Source organism: Stenella coeruleoalba (genome assembly GCF_951394435.1).
Source record: "Stenella coeruleoalba genome assembly, chromosome: 1".
Lineage (NCBI taxonomy): Eukaryota > Metazoa > Chordata > Mammalia > Artiodactyla > Delphinidae > Stenella > Stenella coeruleoalba.
The window spans coordinates 31,293,483-31,312,669 of NC_137169.1; the positions used below are offsets into that span (position 1 = coordinate 31,293,483).

General features: G+C 44.5%; 1 protein-coding gene and 1 pseudogene across 2 annotated transcripts; both read left to right on the forward strand.

The window, feature by feature from the left end:
- The first annotated feature begins 7,241 nt into the window (after positions 1–7,241).
- LOC307189303 (rho-related GTP-binding protein RhoG-like) lies at positions 7,242–8,046 on the forward strand (annotated as a pseudogene). Its single transcript has 3 exons — positions 7,242–7,255; positions 7,299–7,451; positions 7,511–8,046. The product of its transcript is annotated as a rho-related GTP-binding protein RhoG-like (transcript).
- A 1,437-nt stretch (positions 8,047–9,483) lies between these two features.
- NDUFS5 (NADH:ubiquinone oxidoreductase subunit S5) lies at positions 9,484–14,480 on the forward strand. The gene is made up of 3 exons (XM_079937596.1): positions 9,484–9,596; positions 11,106–11,323; positions 14,239–14,480. Exons 2-3 carry the CDS (start codon positions 11,108–11,110, stop codon positions 14,335–14,337), a joined length of 315 nt encoding a protein of 104 aa, XP_079793722.1. The 5' UTR covers positions 9,484–9,596; positions 11,106–11,107; the 3' UTR covers positions 14,338–14,480.
- Positions 14,481–19,187: the final 4,707 nt, after the last annotated feature.

A 19,187-nucleotide genomic window follows, 5' to 3' on the forward strand; every position in this document is an offset into this window, starting at 1 on the left:
GAATGACCAGTTGTTGTATCTTTAGTATACTTAACTTTGAAATTTTAGTTACAAAGGTGAGTGTGAGAATTTTATCAGGAGATAGCATGGGTTTAAAGATTGTTAAATACTGTTAAGGAACAGTGACTTCTGTGCTGCCCTGGTGGTTCTTCCCTTGAAAAGGCCTTCAAAGTATGTGTAGTCTCCTATAGCTGCAGTTGTCCCTGTCAGTCCATGAGGCTCCTGAAAGCGTAGTTCAGGCACCCAGGGGCTATTTCCAGATTGGCAAATGCCTTAAGAGAAAGAGATGCTTTGATTTCTAGGCTCTCTGGGTTCTTATCTAGATTTTGTCTCAGTAATTCCTCATTACCTAGTTAGCCTTTTTATGCTTTTAAGAAAATGATTTTTATATTGCAGCTGTTGTCTAGTTGGTCTTAGCAGTAGGCTGATCCACATTTCCTGAGGCATGGTACCCAGTGTGCCTTCATGTTAATGGGAGAAAAGTAGGGAAAGACATGTTTATTTGGCTTTGAATGTTTTTCAGTCATTCAGCAAGCATTACTGGTGTCTTCTGAGTTATGTATTTATGGAGGACAGATATATGTGTTTTAAAATTTTTTTTTTTTTTTTTTCTTTTTTGCGGTACACGGGCCTCTCCCGTTGCGGACACGCAGGCTCAGCAGCCATGGCTCACAGACCCAGCCGCTCCGCGGCATGTGGGATCTTCCCGGACCGGGGCACAAACCCGTGTCCCCTGCATCGGCAGGCGGACTCTCAACCACTGCGCCACCAAGGAAGCCCTAAAATTTATTTATTGTTTATTTTTCTGCCACATTGAGCAGCTTGTGGGATGTTAGTTCCCTGACCGGGGATCAAACCCCGGCCCATGGCAGTGAGAGCACCGAGTCGTAACCACTGAACCGCCAGGGAATACCCTATGAGTTGAGTTTTAAAAGCCTGACGAGTTCTGTTAAGTAGTCCTAGTCTGTCTTATATCCCCAGTATCTTTTTTTTTTTAATTTTTATTTGGTTTTTTTGGCTGCGTTGGGTCTTCGTTGCTGTGCACAGGCTTTCTCTAGTTGCGTCGAGCAGGGGCTACTCTTCGTTGCAGTGGGCGGGCTTCTCATTACAGTGGCTTTTCTTGTGGAGCATGGGTTCTAGGCGTGTGGGCTTCAGTAGTTATGGCATGCGGGCTCAGCACTTGTGGCTCTAGAGCGTCAGGCTCAGTAGTTGTGGCGCACGGGCTTAGTTCCTCCGCAGTATGTGGGATCTTCCCAGACCAGGGCTCGAACCTGTGTGCCCTGCATTGGCAGATGGATTCTTAACCACTCTGCCACCAGGGAAGTCCTGTATCCCCAGTATCTGACTTGGAATTAACATAAATAAATACTTAGTCAGATGGATCTTGACTGCTGAGAAGGAGCTCCATCTAGCAAAGACGGTAAGCAAGCGAGGTAAAAGCTGCTAAGTGTTGGGTAAATGGTACAGGTTGTGGACCAAGGAAAAGAAAAGATGGTAGATGGTTCTAAGTAAGCAACAGTGATCCGGGAAGGCTTCATTCAGGGTGGTAGACTTGGAGTGAGGTTTTTTGTTTTTTTTTAACATCTTTATTGGAGTATAATTGCTTTACAATGTGTTAATTTCTGCTGTATAACAAAGTGAGTCAGCTATATGTATACATATATTCCTGTATCTCCTCCCTCTTGCATCTCCCTCACACCCTTCCTATCCTGCCCCTCTAGGTGGTCACAAAGCACCGAGCTGATCTCCCTGTGCTATGCGGCTGCTTCCCACTAGCTATTTATTTTACATTTGGTAGTGTGTATATGTCCATGCCACTCTCTCACTTCATCCCAGCTTACCCTTCCCCCTCCCTGTGTCCACAAGTCCATTCTCTACATCTGCATCTTTATTCCTGTCCTGCCCCTAGGTTCTTCATAACCTTTTTTTTTTTTTTTTTTTAGATTCCATATATAGATGTTAGCATACAGTATTTGTTTTTCACTTTCTGACTTACTTCTGTATGACAGACTCTAGGTCCATCTACCTCACTACAAATAGCTCAATTTCGTTTCTTTTTATGGCTGAGTAATATTCATTGTATATATGTGCCACATCTTTATCCATTCATCTGTCGATGGACACTTAGGTTGCTTCCGTGTCCTGGCTATTGTAAATAGAGCTGCAGTGAACATTGTGGTACTTGACTGTTTTTGAATTATGGTTTTCTCAGGGTATATGCCCCGTAGTGGGATTGCTGGGTCGTGTGGTAGTTCTATTTTTAGTTTTTTAAGGAACCGCCATCCTGTTCTCCATTGGAGTGAGGTTTTAAAGGGTGAATAGGGCTCAGGCAAAAGTAGTAATTGGGGCTTGAAATAAGCAAAGGCTGGGTGGTGGGAAATCGTGCTGGTGTGCAGGGACAACATTCTTGTTTCAGCCAGAGTAGGAAATGCATGTAGATTGGGAAAAGAGCTAGAAGCTGGGTAGTAGGGGCTAGATAATGAAGGGCTTTTACAACTAGGAGTTTGAGCATTCCTCTTTAGGAATCTGAAGAGTTTGGGGGAAACTGAGGTGAGTACAGAAGGGCAAATACCAAACTAGAGACAGATTGACCAGTTAAGGGCCTCTGTTTTTGTCCAGTCGGAGATAACAAAGGCCTGAACATTGATTGGGAAGGATGATTAAACATGGCTCTGGCTTTGCCTGGCTAAGAGCGTGGTACACATTCCCACTGGGACATTTTCAAAGATCCTTTTTCTATGGCTTGGCTTGTCTATGCCCCCGATTTAACGAATCCGGCCCAATTCCATAGCTGCTGCTGTTGATGGGTTTTGTCTTGTGTTTTGTTTTTCACAGATTCTCTTAAATCCACCTATTCTTTTTTTTTTTTTAAAGAATTTATTTATTTATTTATTGGCTGTGTTGGGTCTTCATTGCTGCACGCAGGCTTTCTCTAGTTGCGGCGAGTGGGGGGCTACTCTTCATTGCAGTGCGCGGGCTTCTTGTGGTGGCTTCTCTTGTTGCAGAGCATGGGCTCTAGGCACGCAGGCTTCAGCAGTTGTGGTTCGCCGGCTCTAGAGCGCAGGCTCAGTAATTGTGGCACACGGGCTGAGTTGCTCCGCAGCATGTGGCATCTTCCCGGACCAGGGCTCGAACCCACGTCCCTTGCATTGGCAGGCGGATTCTTAACCACTGCACCACCAGGGAAGCCCAATCCACCTATTCTTAAAGGTTCTGGTTAGCTCTTGCATGGATTATTAAATTTTCCTCTCCAACTGTCATTTTTCATGGTGCTCCTGTTCTTCTGCCTGGAATTAACACCTTCTCACTTGACAAATGGCCTACTCAAGTGGCAGTTGTCTTTCTGCTCCCTTCTTGAAGGCAGTGTTACTTAGTCATTTGATGAATGTTTATTGAGCATCTACTGTTTGCCAAGTACTGTTCTGGGCACTAGGAATATATCACTGAGCTGGACAGACAAGGTCCCTCCTCTCACGGTGCTTAACACTGTTGTGAGGCAAGAAAGGCAAACTAGTACATTGTTTCATCCAAGATTTAAAAGTGTTTGAAGAAAGTAAAATGGGAATGAGAGAGAGTAACTGGATGCCTAAATTGGGTGGTAAGAGAGACCTTTCTGAGGAAGGTAATCGTGTAATGCACTTATGGGTCTACATGACTCTTCCAATATACTGAGCCCTTAGTAGCACCTTGAGCTATTATCTATCTATTCTTGGCTCTTAAATGATGAGTGACTAAATGAATTATGTGGCTACTCCTCCCCTTTTCCAGTAGTCAGTGCACTACCTGAAACTTCCTTAACTCTCAGATCAAATTACTTTAAGCCTTCTGCAGGTTGTCTCTGCAGCCAAGGTAAGAGAGATGCCGTCCTTACCCTAGAGAGGCTCCCAGTCTCTGGGCAGGAATGCGATAAAACTTGCTTTGGTAAGTATTCTGTGCATCTGGACAGAGAAATCAGGGTGTTTCCAGGGTAAGGCCACTCTCGGCAGCTTCCCTCCAGGTAGTTTAATTACCTTGATCTGTACTCAGGAAAGCTGACTAGTAAAGCTATATTGGTCTATAAAACCAGACTCCAGTGTGTTAATTTATGATGAGAAATATGTCAGGTGCAGTAGACTTCCCCATTGGCCTTAGTGTGTTTTCTTCATGTAATCATATCACTTGGGAAGCTTAACTGAAGTCAAGAGATAGCTCCACATATCAGAATGAGGGGAGTTTAAGTCTAGGGATGGAATGTTTACCAACATCAGATTACCCCTACCACAAGGCTGGCACAGCTTTCCTCCCCACTGCAGTTTGCTTCAGTGATTCTTGGTTCTGTGCATCTTCGTCTTGATATTTTATCTACCCCCAAATGGCATGATTTTACTTTTTATTTTTTTGGCCACACCACACTGCATGTGGGATCTTAGTTCCCCAACCAGGGGTGGAACCCACGCCCCCTGCATTGGAAGCACAGTGTCTTAACCACTGGACTGCCAGGGAAGTCCCTTTTTTACTTTCTTAAACAGTCACTCTGATTTCCATTATATTCCAGGCCTTGGGACCCATTACTTTCTCTTTCACATTACTTGGCTTATTGCTTTTGTTGAAAGTATCCTATAGCTCTGGCTTGGGGGTGAGGGTGGGGGTTAAGTTTCCAAACTCACTGACTTCCCCAACTGTGCTAGGATCTTCGGGCTACCCAGTTTATTCAAATCTGTGTGACGGTGGTATCAGATACAGCCCTAAAGTTCCCAATGTGCTAAATTATAGGTGGCCTACCTGTAGAAAGGTAGCGTTAAAAGCTTTTCTCGGGTTATGACTGAGGTGTGTAAACATGAGGAAATCCTATAGGTCAAGGACAGAAGTCCAGCGATTGGAGACCCAGGGGGACGTTAAACGGCCTGTGACCGTCCACGCAGCAGCTGAGGCTAGTTTTCAGAGGAGTGGGAATAGGGGCCTTCAATTAACATTGAGCCATCCTCTTATACTTTGAAGATGGGAGCAAGGCTCTGTCGCGGAAGAACAGGTCGCTGGACCCCGCGGCGAACGCCTAGTCCTGTTCCACCGGGTCTCCGAGCTTCGGGTTCCCGAATACAGAATGAAAAAGGCGACACCTCAGGCTTGCCTCTCTGCGCATAAAACCCTTTGATTTTGTTGTAAAACTACACTTCCACGTGAGGATCTTAGAACAAGGAAAATAAAAGATAAATGACGGGCGTTACAAGACCTGGCAACTCTACCCTAACTTCCGAGTTACAACACTCGTAACGCAAAGCGCAGGAATCCAAGCGGGCGCCCGTTGTCAGAATAGCAACGGCGCAGGCTCCGTTCTGACGTAGGGTTTTCTGGGAATTGTAGTTTTCTCATCTTTGCGGGAGAGGAGACGACCTGTCACCGACATCTTTGCACAGCCGCGCCGACACCGGCTCTGAATGCACGGTCCAGTGGAGGGGGTCGGCGTATCAACAGTTAACAACATCTATAATAGGAAACAATATATAACAGGGCTGGTGGGACCTCAACAAAGGCCTAGTAAATGCTCAGGAATTCGGGAAGCTTTCACAGAAAACCGTGCGATAATCGATGCGGACGGATTACGCATTCGCCTGGGAGACAGTGGGAAGGTAGCAAGTGGGATTATTACAGGCAGAAGAAACTGCTCCTACAAAGTTGTAAGCATGAGAGTAATTCTGGATGGCTGAGAACACGAGGGTATTGAGTAGGGGTTGGTGAACAATGGGATCTGACGATTTAGAAATGGGAAGAAATCAGATCATGGTCTTGAATACCAAACCCAAGAATTTGGACCTTTTCTTGAATACACCTCACACGCAGCCCAAGCAATATGAATGACCCCCCTCCTTTGCGTTCTCCCTTATTTTGTTCATCTTTGTTTTATCACTTACCACAGCATTCTGGCTGTGTCTTCGTCCCAAGAGCTCAACAAGGATCATGGCCGTGTGATAAGAGCTCAGGAAGTGTTTTTTGAATGATCAGATTTCAGTTTTTAGAAAAGCAATTAGCAACATTAAGAAGAGACGGTAAGAAGAGAGCAAGGCTGGATGTAAAAAATCATCAGAGTTTAAAGTAAATTGCTTTTCCAGCCTGCAATTTTCCCTCCAACCAAGGGTTGAAATCTGGCAGCTCAAGGCCATTTCCATCCTGGGTTTTGTTTGGTCAACGCTTTAAAAAAAAAGATTAATTGCCCCATATTTTTAAAGTGGAATGTTTCACACTTAAACAATAACAAAAGATTTCTGGCTTCTCTTGAAAAATTTGAAGACTTGACAATTTGGGGCCCTGATTCTTGACAACAACAGAATGGAGCTGAGTAGCTGCTGCCCCCTTTAGGCAGGACATATGCTCTTCAGTTTGTCACATTCCTCAACACTCCTTCCATCCCTTAAACTGAGGCCAAGTACCAGCTACTATTTATCATGATGCTTTTGTTTTCATTTATTTACAGTGAGCTAGCTCTGTTTGGCCTTGGAGGTGTTTAAGTTGCCCATCTTTGTGCTAATCTATCCTGCCTGGTATCCAAGGAGTGATTCAATGAAATTAGTATTTTAGAAAGATTAGTCAGTGCCAAACAGACTGAAGTGAGGAGCCGGGAGGCAGAAAGGAAGAAAGAAATTGGAAACCTATAGAAGGAATATTTGAAAGAATTTGGCAAGTAATTAAGTATTGGATGAAAGATGAGGAAAAGGCAAAATACAACTTCAGAGTTTCCTACCTGAATGGCTGGGAAGATGATATCACCAACATAAGAAAGTGGGAGAAGTGGAAGGGGTGGTGGTGATCACTACCTTGCTACCTCTAGTATTTTGTGGGCAAGGGCCATGAGTTACCAATTCCATAATCCTCCAGTATTGTGCCGGGCATGCATTAGGTGCCCAGGAAATTCTAGCTGAACTGAAACTGATCTCAGGTGGGCTATACCTGATGAAGGGGGAAGGAAGGGAGAATTGGAATGCTGGAACAAAACCAGAACATCGTGGGAACTTAGGAATTCTCTCCAGAGTGGATGAACCCGGGGCTTGGGGACAGTTAATCCATTTTGGAGAAAAACCTATGCTAAAGTCCTGAAGCAGAGCAGGAATTTGGCATGCAAAAATGGAGACGGGATGGGGGGGAATGGTGTCATTCCAGGGGAAGGGAGAAAAAAAAAAAAATCAAAGAGACTGGATGGCAGGACTTTTCCTGGAAGACGCTGTTAGAGCAAGCTCTTGGTTGGAGCATTAGGCAGGGGATTTGGGACAATGAGGCTGGAAAGGTTGGAACTTCTCTAAACAGTTTTGAGAGCACATCACTTGAAGAGAAGTCTCCAGCCCCGAGCTGCTGCTGCCCCCAGCTCCCCTGTGGCGGGGAGGGCACCAGGTCACTGCATCCAGAGGGGCCCAGAAGGGGAAGGAGGCATAGCCTCCACCGCAGCAGCTGCACCCACCATGGAGAGCATCAAGTGTAGGGTGGTAGGCTACACTTGATGGTGCTGCACCCACCATGGAGAGCATCAAGTGTAGGGTGGTAGGCTACACAAAGCGCCCCCCCCACAGGTGGGACTGTGGGCAAGACGTGCCAGCTCATCTGCTACACAACCACCGCCTTCCCCAAGGAGTACCTCCCCACAGCGTTCGACAGTTATAGCGCCTGCAGGGCTGGCGCACGGTGAACCTGCACCTGTGGGACACAGCGGGCCGGGAGGAGTAGGGCCGCCTCTGCGCACACTTCTACCCACAGACCAATATGTTTGTCATCTGTTTCTCCATTGCCAGTCCGCCCTCCTATGAGAATGTGTGGCACAAGTGGCATCCAGAGGTGTGCCACCACTGCCCCGATGTGCCCATCCTCCTGGTGGGCACCAAGAAGGACCTGAGAGCCCAGCCTGACACCCTATGACGCCCGAAGGAACAGGGCCAGGTGCTGGCCAAGCAGATCCACGCTGTGCGCTACCTCGCGTACTTGGCCCTGCAGCAGGACGGCGTCAAGGAAGTGTTTGCTGAGGCTGTCCAGGCCGTGGTCAACCCCATGCCTAGCAAGCGTGGGTGGTCCTGTGTCCTCTTGTGACCCTGACACTCAGCTTGGAGGCTGCCCCTGCCCTCCACCAGTTGTGCCTTTGTGCCTTGTCTGCCCCCAGCTGTGCCTTTACGAATAATTCTGGCACCCCTTGCCAAGGGGGCTCCCCGAAAGCCTTTTCTCCTTAAGGAGGCCCACAGGGAAAGGGGCTTTGGGCCCTGCCCCACTCTGATTGAGAACACTAGGTATTCTCGAGAGCTCACCCAGGCCAAGGTCAGACCCCTCCCCAAGAAGCCAACCCAGCGCCCCCTCCCCACTTTCCTCTACTGACGAGTTGATCCAGCTTTCCACACAGATGTTGCTGCCTACTGTGGTGACTTCTCTCAGGTTAGGGGCTCTCAGCCATCCCTAACCTCTCCCTCGCTGCTCTTCAAATTGCTCCCCCCTCAAGATACTCTCTCCCTTCCCCAGAGAAGGAGCCATAGAATCCTAAGATGAATGTGCCCCAACCTACCCCCCCACCCCCGAGTGCTCAGGCCTTTTGCATCCACTGACTGACTCGGCCCCACCCCCACCCCCTCCGGGCTCCAGGGGGCCCCACCTACTCCCATCAGCATCAATAAAACCTCCTGTCTTCAGCGGAAAAAAAAAGGAAAAGGTTTTCGGCCCAAACTTCCCCAAAATAAATATTTACAAGTTATTTATATGTACAACTAATGTAATATTATGCACTTTATAAACATTAACACACAAACAAGAAATTAAAAAACACAAAAATTAGAAATATTCTAGTATTTTCTTCCCACTCCCGCAACGTATCATACCACACACTGCCTATGTTACCTCCCCCCCCAGTCCCTCCCCCTCCACCATCACTTCGGAGCCCCTGCTGTAATCAAAGGGAGCCTTTGGAGTTTCTGAAACAGAGGAGGGGCATGGTCTCTGACGACTTTCCCGAATCCGCAAAGTAAAAACAGACTGCGACATCAAAGAACTGCAATTGCCTTAGAGCGCTTTCCACGTGCCAGGAAACGCCTCAGTGCTTTAATATAACTCATTCAATCCCCAAAGCAATCCTACTCTGTAGGTACCATTATTGTATTTTAAGATATTTTTATCTTAAGATGAAACCGAGGCACAGTGAGGCTAAGAAACTTTTCCAGGCTGACACAGAAGTGGCGGAGCCAGAATTGGAACCCACCCTGGGTGGGTCCACACTCCATGAGCTTAACCGCTACTGGAGGGGGATGAGGGGGGCTCCCTTGGTTAAGTCCCTCACCAATCACTGCTGTCGTGAGAATCCAAGGTACAGCACGAGGAGGCAGCAGGAAATCACTAACCCCCGGGCCACCTCTTACTCAGTTGTCTAGGTAAGGTCGGCTTATCCGCAGCCTCTGGAAGCCAACTCAGTCGGTCGCGCAGGCGCAGATCGACAGGCTCGGTTTCTATGGTTCCAGGGCGCGACTGCGGAAGGCAGGTCGGCTCCCGTCGTCGCGCTGCAAGCGTCGCGCTGCGGGCTTCCTTTGCGGCAGGCCTCATTGTCACCTGAGGATCTTCTAGTAGCGGAGTCAGCAAGGAGTCAAGGACACAGCTGCTGGACGGTAGGGGCTGCGTTTGTTTGCGGGACGCTTAAGCCTAAGGAGCTTCCTTCCGAGATCTCTTTAACAGATTTCCTCTTGGCTTGCTGGGTGTCCGTTCTCCCTGGCCGTGTTTTCTGCTTTTCCAGGCCCCTTGGTCCACACAGCCAGTGTCATCGAAGCTTGTAGGCCGCGCCTCTCTCGGCTCTCTTTCCAGGTTAACGTAGCTTTGTGGCGGACTCATACTTTGGCCTTCTGTTTCTTAACCTTAAGTCCACGCTCCTTGTCCCGGCTTGCATGGCCCTGCGGGATTTGGGCCCCGTCAACCTCTTAAGCTCGTTTCGTTCTTCTTCCCGACATGCACTCTGCGCTCCAGCCACGTCTGGGTGCTCAGTGTCCCCCAGACATACCCAGCACCTCCGGCTGTAACTCGTGTTGTGTGTGCCCTACTGGAATACTCTGCTCACGGAGCTTCACTTGGCAAGCGCCACCTATCTCAAAGGCATTTTCCAGTCTCATGGGCAGAATTGGTGCTTCCTACTTCGAGCTCTACCTCTTGTGCTTTTCCATTGGGTTCCCAATTCCACGTGTGTGTCCTCATTTTAGTGCTTAGGTTGCACTGCTTTTCCTCCCCATCCCAGTGTCTGGAACGCTATTACTAAGTAAATGACTGAAAGAATGGGTAGAAAAATTTTAGATTACGTTCATTTGTAAATCTGCCACTCATAGGTAACTATTGACCCTTTTTTGTGCTTCCTTCCAGTCTTCTTTTGCAGACAGTTTTTTTTGGGGGGCATTATTGTAATCCCCCCTTTTTTTCATTCAGTATTCAAGTGTATGTTTCATGTGTGTTCTTTTCCCCTCATGTTCTACCAGATAGGTACCAGATTTGATTATCCGTTTCTCTATTGTTGCACTTTAAAGTTGTTTGAAATTCTTTTTTTTTTTCCCCAACAGTTACTGAGCTCCTACCGGGTCCCTGCCCTCAAGGCACTCATTGTTCAATGGGGGAGGCATTCATGTAGATAGTGCATTACAGGGGTGTGGGAAGTACTATGAAAAGTCGATGATGCTGTGCTAACACAGGAGGGACATAACCATTTCAGGATGGCTTCTTAGAAGTGTCATCTAAATTATATGGATCGGAAAATGTAAAGAAATGTTTTCATGCTTGTGCTTTTTTGTTTATTTCAGTTATTCTTCAGATCTATCTCAAAGAATTGGGATAACTGAGTCAAAATATAAACACTTTTTTTAACTTTTGATAAAAATGACCTTATCAGTATAGAGGATTTTAATGCATTGTTTTTTAGTTCTAGTTGTCTCTTCCTTGAGTTTTGTGAAAGCACAGAAATTGCTCATCTACCATAAACTGGAAGAACCTGTCTAATGAAAAAGTTTGGGGAGAAGTAGTTGGGAGAATAGTATAAAATAGCTTTCTTGAGAGCTATGTATCTAAGTTATTTCATTTTTCTCAGAAGTTTCTCATTTGATTGCAATTTTACGGCATTCTTTCTTTTTCTTCCACTTCAGCCATGCCTTTCTTTGATGTGCAGAAAAGGCTGGGTCTTGACTTAGACCGCTGGATGACAATCCAGAGTGCTGAGCAGCCTCTCAAGATTCCAGGTCGATGCCATGCTTTTGAAAAAGAATGGATAGAGTGCGCACATGGTATTGGTGGTATTCGCGCGCAGAAAGAGTGCAAGATAGAATATGATGATTTCGTAGAGTGTCTACTTCGACAGAAAACGGTGAGGAAGTGATGGAGACAGGCACTGAATTACTTCCTCATTTCTTTGGGGCTACTTTTAAGTATTTTTAATTGGTCACTGGGCATTAGTTTGCCCAATGTGAATTGGCAAAACTTTTGTGGTGAAACTCCTTCCGTACTTAGGTACCATGTCAAGGAAGTTAAAAACCTTCAGATCTGACAAGGGCCTCTTATTCCTCAGTGTTCTTCCTAATGTTCTCACATATTTTCCTTAGCATTGTATCCTGCTGCAGCCACCAGGTTAGAAATTTCATGTGTATATTTCCATTTTTGCGTAGACTATAAAGTAAAGAATACCAACCAGCATTGGGTGTTTGTCCTTGAAAATCTTTGGGTGAATATATTTCAACCCAATATATATATCCAATCCTCATTGGGGAAGAGATTAAAATCCTGTAGATCTATTACATTGAAACTGATAAAACAATCTCTGGATTGATTTCTACTCTGGGGAGGATGGAGGTGTTAATGAGATTGCTTTAGGTGAGCCTGACCAAAAATGCAGGGGGCAAAAAAAGGTTAATGGCATGGTGTCTGCTTCCTCAAGAGTTGAATGTGCATAACATGTAGGGCCCTGTTCTCCCTTAGAGAAGAAATCTTTGGCTGTGGGCCATCATTTTGCTTATTTCTGTGCTCCAGATATAACAAATATAAATGTTTTTATTACTCTTAACTCCTTGGGGTTCAGGGATACAATTTAGATTTTCACTTAAATGTTTCTCAAAGTTATCTGTATCAAAAACTTTAAATTTCTTGTTTTTTATAATCTGCTCTTGGCATTTGGATTATGTGAAGCCAAATTTGGAAGGAATGAAGGGGTGTCAGGTAATAATTTTGTATTGATCTCTAAAGGAATATTGATCATTGAGTAATATTGTAGTATTACTGAGGGACAAGGATGGGTCATGGTTGGCCACCTACCAGCTATTTAGTTAACAATATGTCTTAACTTGTCTTCTGCGGGCCCCACTTATTCCTTGCTCAGATTAAGACTTTACTCATTATGGAAAATTAACACCAAGAAGAGACAGTGTGATGAGGCAGGAAGAACATTAGATTGGGAGTTTGGAGACCTTGATTTTGATGCTGGTTTTGCCACTACTAGTTTCGTGACTTTGAGCAAGTCATTTCTCTTGTAGTCTTGGTTTCCTTATCTGGAAATATAAAGTGTTACTCTAAGGTCACTCCTCATCCTGTGAGTTTATGAATAGATACGTTACCATTTTGGAGGTCATCTAAGTGAAGAAGCTAGTGAATCAAGGAATTAGAATTAAGCGCTGTTCTAAGTTCTTAGAATGTAATAATGCATATATTTCTCACAGTAATCTCCTGTGAGATGCATTATGTTTATTTTCCCCATTGTATGATTAAAAAGTTGAAGCAGGGAAATATTAAGGCTATTACCTAAGGTCATATAGCCCAGTAAGAGGAAATGGCATTTGAACCTGGCAGTGCTGGTTCCAGACCCTGTGCTTGTATCCAGAACACCAAGTGGTGATTGGTTCTAGGTGGAAGAAAGACTTGACATATGATGGTGTGATAGCTCAGCCATGACTAGTCTGTTGGGAGACTTTTTAATGGAGAAATGTTAAGAATGCAGTTTTTAAAATGGTTATTGTTTATATTAGTATTTAGGATACCTAGAGTTTTTTTTCCTACTGAAGTTACATCCTAACTAATTCTTTAAAGTTCATGGGATGTTTAATTGAACATACTACCTCTTCATGCCTTTGTGAAAACCTGGTCATTCACTCAAAAAATATTTACTGGATCACCTATTCTGTCAGTAACTATTCCAGGTACCGGAAATACAGCAGTAAGCAAAAGTCTCTGCCCTAATGGAGCTTATATGCAGGGCAGTGGGGCAGGGGTGGGGGTGACAGTGAGCGGTGGGATACAGAAAATTTCCAAACAACGGAAAATAGTGTGTCCGGTGTTGGTAAGTGCGGTGGTGAAAATAAACAGGAGAAGGATAGGAAGCAGGAGAAGGCATGTATGCTCTTTTAAATAGAGTGCTACAAAAAGAGCTCAGTGATAGAAGACATTTGAGCAGAGACTTTGAGATAGTGAACCACATGCACATGAGGGAAGAATGTTCCGGGCAGAGGAAACAGCAAGTGGAAGGGTCTCTGAGCTGGAGCAGAGAGGCAGGAGAAGGGTATTAAGAGATAAAGTCAGAGGCGTGGGCTTTTTAAGTCATTCCAGGGAAGGAGTCAGCTTTTCCTCTCAGTAAGATGAAAGCTGTTGGGTTTTGAGCCACGGAATAGTGCAGTCAGGATTAGTAAGTCTGTTTTCCATGTCACAGAATCCATGAATTAGGGTTCTCATACAATCTTGAATAGCATGGCTTTCCTCTATTGGGAATGTCCTACTGAGAAGAGGCAGAACTCAAGGCTCTGCCTATCCGAGTGACTAGTAGCTGAGCACATACCACGTCTTTCTTTCAGTGTGGTCCAGAGACCTCTTTGGCTATTTCTGCTTCATTCATACCCAGTGAACAGTTACTAGCAGCAGTGCCACCTTCACATAGAGAGGTCAGGAATATATAAGCTGTGAGATGATCTCAGCTTTTAATATTTTAAAAGATTTTAATATGCACAAGTATACCTCTTAAAGCCTTTGGATCTGTATTGTTTTTGTAAATACCTGTATTCCTCTATATCATAGGAACATTTTAGTTATTAGTTTTCAAGGAGATATTATTATATATACCAGAAATTTATTTGTTAAAAGCTTGGGAAATGGGTTCTTTAAAGAAGGGATTTATCCCAGAGGCCCTCTAGGATGAAAGACTTCCATAGTTTAAAAATGAAACCAATTTTGTATTCAGCTTCTCCAGCCCTCACTTTCCAGTGCATATCTCCCCCAAGTTTAAATACTTTCTTCCTTTGACAGATGAAACGTCTGAGTGCCATCGAGAGGCAGCGGGATAAGCTAATAAAGGAAGGGAAGTACACACCTCCACCTCAGCACCTGGGCAAGGAGGATCCTTGACCCTGAGCAGAGCAGCTGCCGGTGGCTGGAGGCTGATTTTCACGTTCTCTCTTCTCTGCTGGAAACTTTACGTACTGAAAACCCTTTTGTGAAAGTGTCTAAAAATAAAGGATTGCTCTCTCCTATTGGTTCTATATTCTCTTGGATCATACTTCTCTGTACTGAGGTTGCAACCTATTTTTTAAGTTTGAGAAAATGCATTTCTCTTAAAAATTAGCATCTAGGGAATAATAAGGAGCACTTAACGAATGCTTACTATGTAGGTACTTTAAATATGGTAACTCATTTAAGAAGTTGCAGTGTTTGATTCTGGTTTATTTTCTGTAAAGCACTAACTTGGGCCGGGAGGGAGAGGCAGTACAGAGGGTGGTTGTGTGTTTACGCTAAGGTCTGTGAAGTGTAAATTTAAGGCTTTAAGAAAATGCCAAGTTCAGATAACCTCATTTTGAAGAGGCAACACTATTGTTTCAATTTGCTATCAGTGTTGTGTGTTATGTGTGTTATACATTAGTGGTATATTAGTACTTCTAACTGACATGGTTAGGAACATGTTTTCTTTGGTTTTTGTTTTTATTTTATTTATTTATTTATTTTGGCTGTGTTGGGTCTTTGTTGCTGTGCATGGGCTTTCTCTGCTTGCGGCGAGCGGGGGCTACTCTTCGTTGCAGTGTGCGGGCTTCTTATTGCAGTGGCTTCTCTGTTGCAGAGCACAGGCTCTAGGCATGTGGGCTTCAGTAGTTGCAGCACATGGGCTCGGTAGTTGCGGCACACGGGCCCTAGAGCACTTGGGCTTCAGTATTTGTGGCACGCAGGCTTAGTTGTTCCACAGCATTTTGGATCTTCCCAGACCAGGGCTTGAACCCATGTCCCCTGCATTGGCAGGCAGATTCTTAACCATTGAGCCACCAGGGGAGTCCTTAGAAACATGTTTCCAGATGTAGAAGGGAAGGTATGAACCCTAGAAAATTAATGTAAGTGTTGAGAATATAATGGAAACCTCAGATATCCTGCAGCATTTCTTAAACTACTTTTTATTGTGTTAAAATACACATAACATAAAATATATCGTCTTAACCATTTTTAAGTGGTTTTAAGTTCAGTGGTATTAAGTACATTCACGTTGTTGTGCAACCATCACTACCATCCATCTCTAGAACTCTTCATCTTGGAAAACTGAAATTATATCCATTAAACAATAACTCCCTGTTCCTCCTTCCCCCTAGCACCTGGCAACCACTATTCTACTTTCTATCTCTGTGATTTTGACTACTCTTAAGTACCTCATTATGAGTGGAATCATACACTATTTGTCTTTTTGTGACTGGCTTATGTCACCTAACATAATGTCCTCAAGCTTCATACATGTAGCATATATCAGAATTTCGTTCCTTTTCAAGGCTGAATAGTATTCCATTGTATGTATATACTACATCTTGCTTATCCATTCATCTGTCAGTAGACACTTGGGTTGCTTCCATGTTTTAGCTTTTGTGAATAATGCTGCTATGAATATGGGTATACAGATATCTCCTTGAGACCCTGCTTTCAATTACATTCCCATCAGTACTGCAGAAGAGTTCTAATTTCTCCACATCTTCACCAGCAGTTGTTATTTTCTGGGTTTTTTTGATAGCCACCTAATGGAAGTGAGGTATCTCACTGTAGTTTTTTTTTTAAATTTATTTTTAAATTAAATTTATTTATTTGACTGTGTTGGCTCTTCATTGCTGTGTGCGGATTCTCTCTAATTGCAGCGAGCAGGAGCTACTCTTCGTTGTGGTGCATGGGCTTCTCATTGCAGTGGCTTCTCGTTGCAGAGCACGGGCTCTAGGTATGTGGGTTTCAGTAGTTGTGGCTCACGGACTCTAGAGCACAGGCTCAGTAGTTATGGTGCACAGGCTTAGCTGCTCCGTGGCATATGGGATCTTCCCGGACCAGGGATCAAACCCATGTCCCCTGCATTGGCAGGCAGATTCTTAACCACTGCACCACCAAGGAAGTCCTCATTGTAATTTTGATTTGCATTTCCCTAATGACTAGAGATGTTGAATCTTGTCATGTGCTTATCGACCATTTGTATATCTTGTTTGGATATATGTGTATTCAAGTCTTTTGTCCATTTTTGAATTGAGTTGGGGTTTTAAAAAAAATTTTTCCTGAAGTCCAATTTTCTATTTTTTCTTTCGTTGCCTTTAATGTCATATCCAAGAAATCATTGCCAAATCCAATGTTGTGAAGCTTTTGCCCTATATTTTCCAAGTTTTATGTTTTTTAGGTCATGGGTCCATTTTGAATTGATTTTTAAAAATATAGTGTTAGGTAATGGTCCAACTTCATTCTTTTGCATGTGGATATCCAGATTTTCCAGCACCATTTGTTGAAAAGACTGTCTTTTCCTCATTGAATGATCTTGGCACCCTTGTCATTTGGCCATATGTGTGAGGGTTTATTTCTGGACTCTTGTTCTGTCTGTCCATGTTTCTGTCTTTATGCCAGTGCCACACTGTTTTGATTACTGTAGCTTTGTAATAAGTTTCAAAGTCAACAGTCCTCCTGATTTGAGTTCTCCAGCTTTGTTCTTTTCAGGATTGTTCTGGCTATTCAGGGTCGCTTAAGAGCCTATATGAATTTTAGGATGGGTTTTTCTATTTATGCAAAAAAATTGGGATTTTGACAGGGACAGAATTAAATCTGTAAATTGCTTAGGGTAGTACTGATATCTTAGTAAGTCTTCCAGTCCATGAACATGAGATTTCTTTCCATTTATTTATGTCTTTAATTTCTTTCAGCAGTGTTTTATAGTTTTCATTGTACAAACCTTTCACCTCCTTAAGTTAATTCCTAAGCATTTTTTTAGATGCTATTTTTAAAATTTTTATTTTATGTTGGAGTATAGTCGATTTACAGTGGCGGTGTACAGCAAAGCGATTCAGTTGTACATATACATATATCTGTTTTTCAGATTCTTTTCCCATATAAGTTATTACAGAGTACTGGGTAGAGTTCCCTGTTCTATACAGTAGGTCCTTGTTGACTAGCTATTAGATGCTATTTTTTTTTCTTTTTTTTTTTTTTTGGCTGCTCTGGGTCTTCATTGCTGCCCGTGGGCTTTCTCTAGTTGCAACGAGCGGGGGCTCCTCTTTATTGCAGTGCACGGGCTTCTCATTGCAGTGGCTTCTTTTGTTGCAGAGCATGGGCTCTAGGCATCGGGCTTCAGTAGTTGTGGCATGTGGGGTCAGTAGTTGCGGCTTGTGTGCTCTATAGCGCAGGCTCAGTAGTTGTGGTGCATGGGGTTAGTTGCTCTGCAGCATGTGGGATCTTCGTGGACCAGGGCTCGAACCCGTGTCCCCTGCATTGGCAGGCAGATTCTTAACCACTGTGCCACCAGGGAAGCCCCTAGATGCTATTTTATTTTATTTTTATTTATTTATTTATTTATTTGCGGTACGCGGGCCTCTCACTGCCGTGGCCTCTCCCGTGGTGGAGCACAGGCTCCGGACGTGCAGGACCAGCAGCCATGGCTCACGGACCCAGCCGCTCCGCGGCATGTGGGATCCTCCCGGACCGGGGCACAAACCTGTGTGCCCTGCATCGGCAGGCGGACTCTCAACCGCTGCACCACCAGGGCAGCCCTAGATGCTATTTTACTTTATTTATTTATTTTGCGGTACGCAGACCTCTCACTGTTGTGGCCTCTCCCGTTGCGGAGCACAGGCTTGGAAGCGCAGGCCCAGCGGCCATGGCTCACGGGTCTAGCCGCTCCGTGGCATGTGGGATCCTCCCAGACCGGGGCATGAACCTGTGTCCCCTGCATCGGCAGGCGGACTCTCAACCACTGCGTCACCAGGGAAGCCCAAAACCATCTCTTCTTTTTTTTTTTTTGCGACTGCTATTTTAAATCGAATTGTTTTTGCAATTTTTTTTTTGTTTTTTCAGATTGATCATTGTTAGCCTTACAGCATTTTGAGTCATAAATGTAAGCTGTAAGGCTTGAATGTAAGTTCTCCTCAAAAGGGAAAATACATTGTGTCCTAGTCTCAATATTGAAAATAGGGGATTTGGCATTTGAGCGGGCCCTGCTTATTCCTTGTGTTAGCCAAGCAGAGTTTTCTTTTTTTCTTTTCTTTTCTTTTTTTGCGGTACACAGGCCTCTCACTGCTGTGGCCTCTCCCATTGCGGAGCACAGGCTCTGGACGCGCAGGCTCAGCGGCCATGGCTCACGGGCCCAGCCGCTTCGCGGCATGTGGGATCTTTCCGGACTGGGGCACGAACCCGTGTTCCCTGCATTGGCAGGCGGACTCTCAACCACTGCGCCACCAGGGAAGCCCTAAGCAGAGTTTTCTTAAACTAATCATTAATCAGTCACAATGGAGAATAAAGCTGGAGGCTTTCCAGCAAGATCCTGTGCTGTGGCCCTGTGTTAGGTTGTTTTACTGTGCTGTAAACACACAAACTTTTCTGAAGTTTTAAAGCCCCAAATGGCTTTTAGGTGCATACATGTTTATGGAAAAGCAGAGGCCAGTTGGAAATGCCAGAGAGGAAAGTAGAATGTTAATCAAGTCTTAAGGTAGGTACATGCTCTTTCATTCAAAGATATCTTTTATTCTTGAGCTCTGGGTTGTAGAATGAACGGAAATCCCACAAGATTGTATTTACCTAAAGGTAAAAAATGAGTGATAGAGAACACTTAGTTGTGTTTGTTGGAAAACATTGCCTTGATGTGTTTACAGAATATCAGAAGCCTTTGTTTACATCAGATACCCATAAACACACAGCTCTGGGATAAGCAACACTGCCTCTTGTCTTTGTGTATTTAGCAAACTTTGTGCCTTAATTGCTTTTTTGAGAAA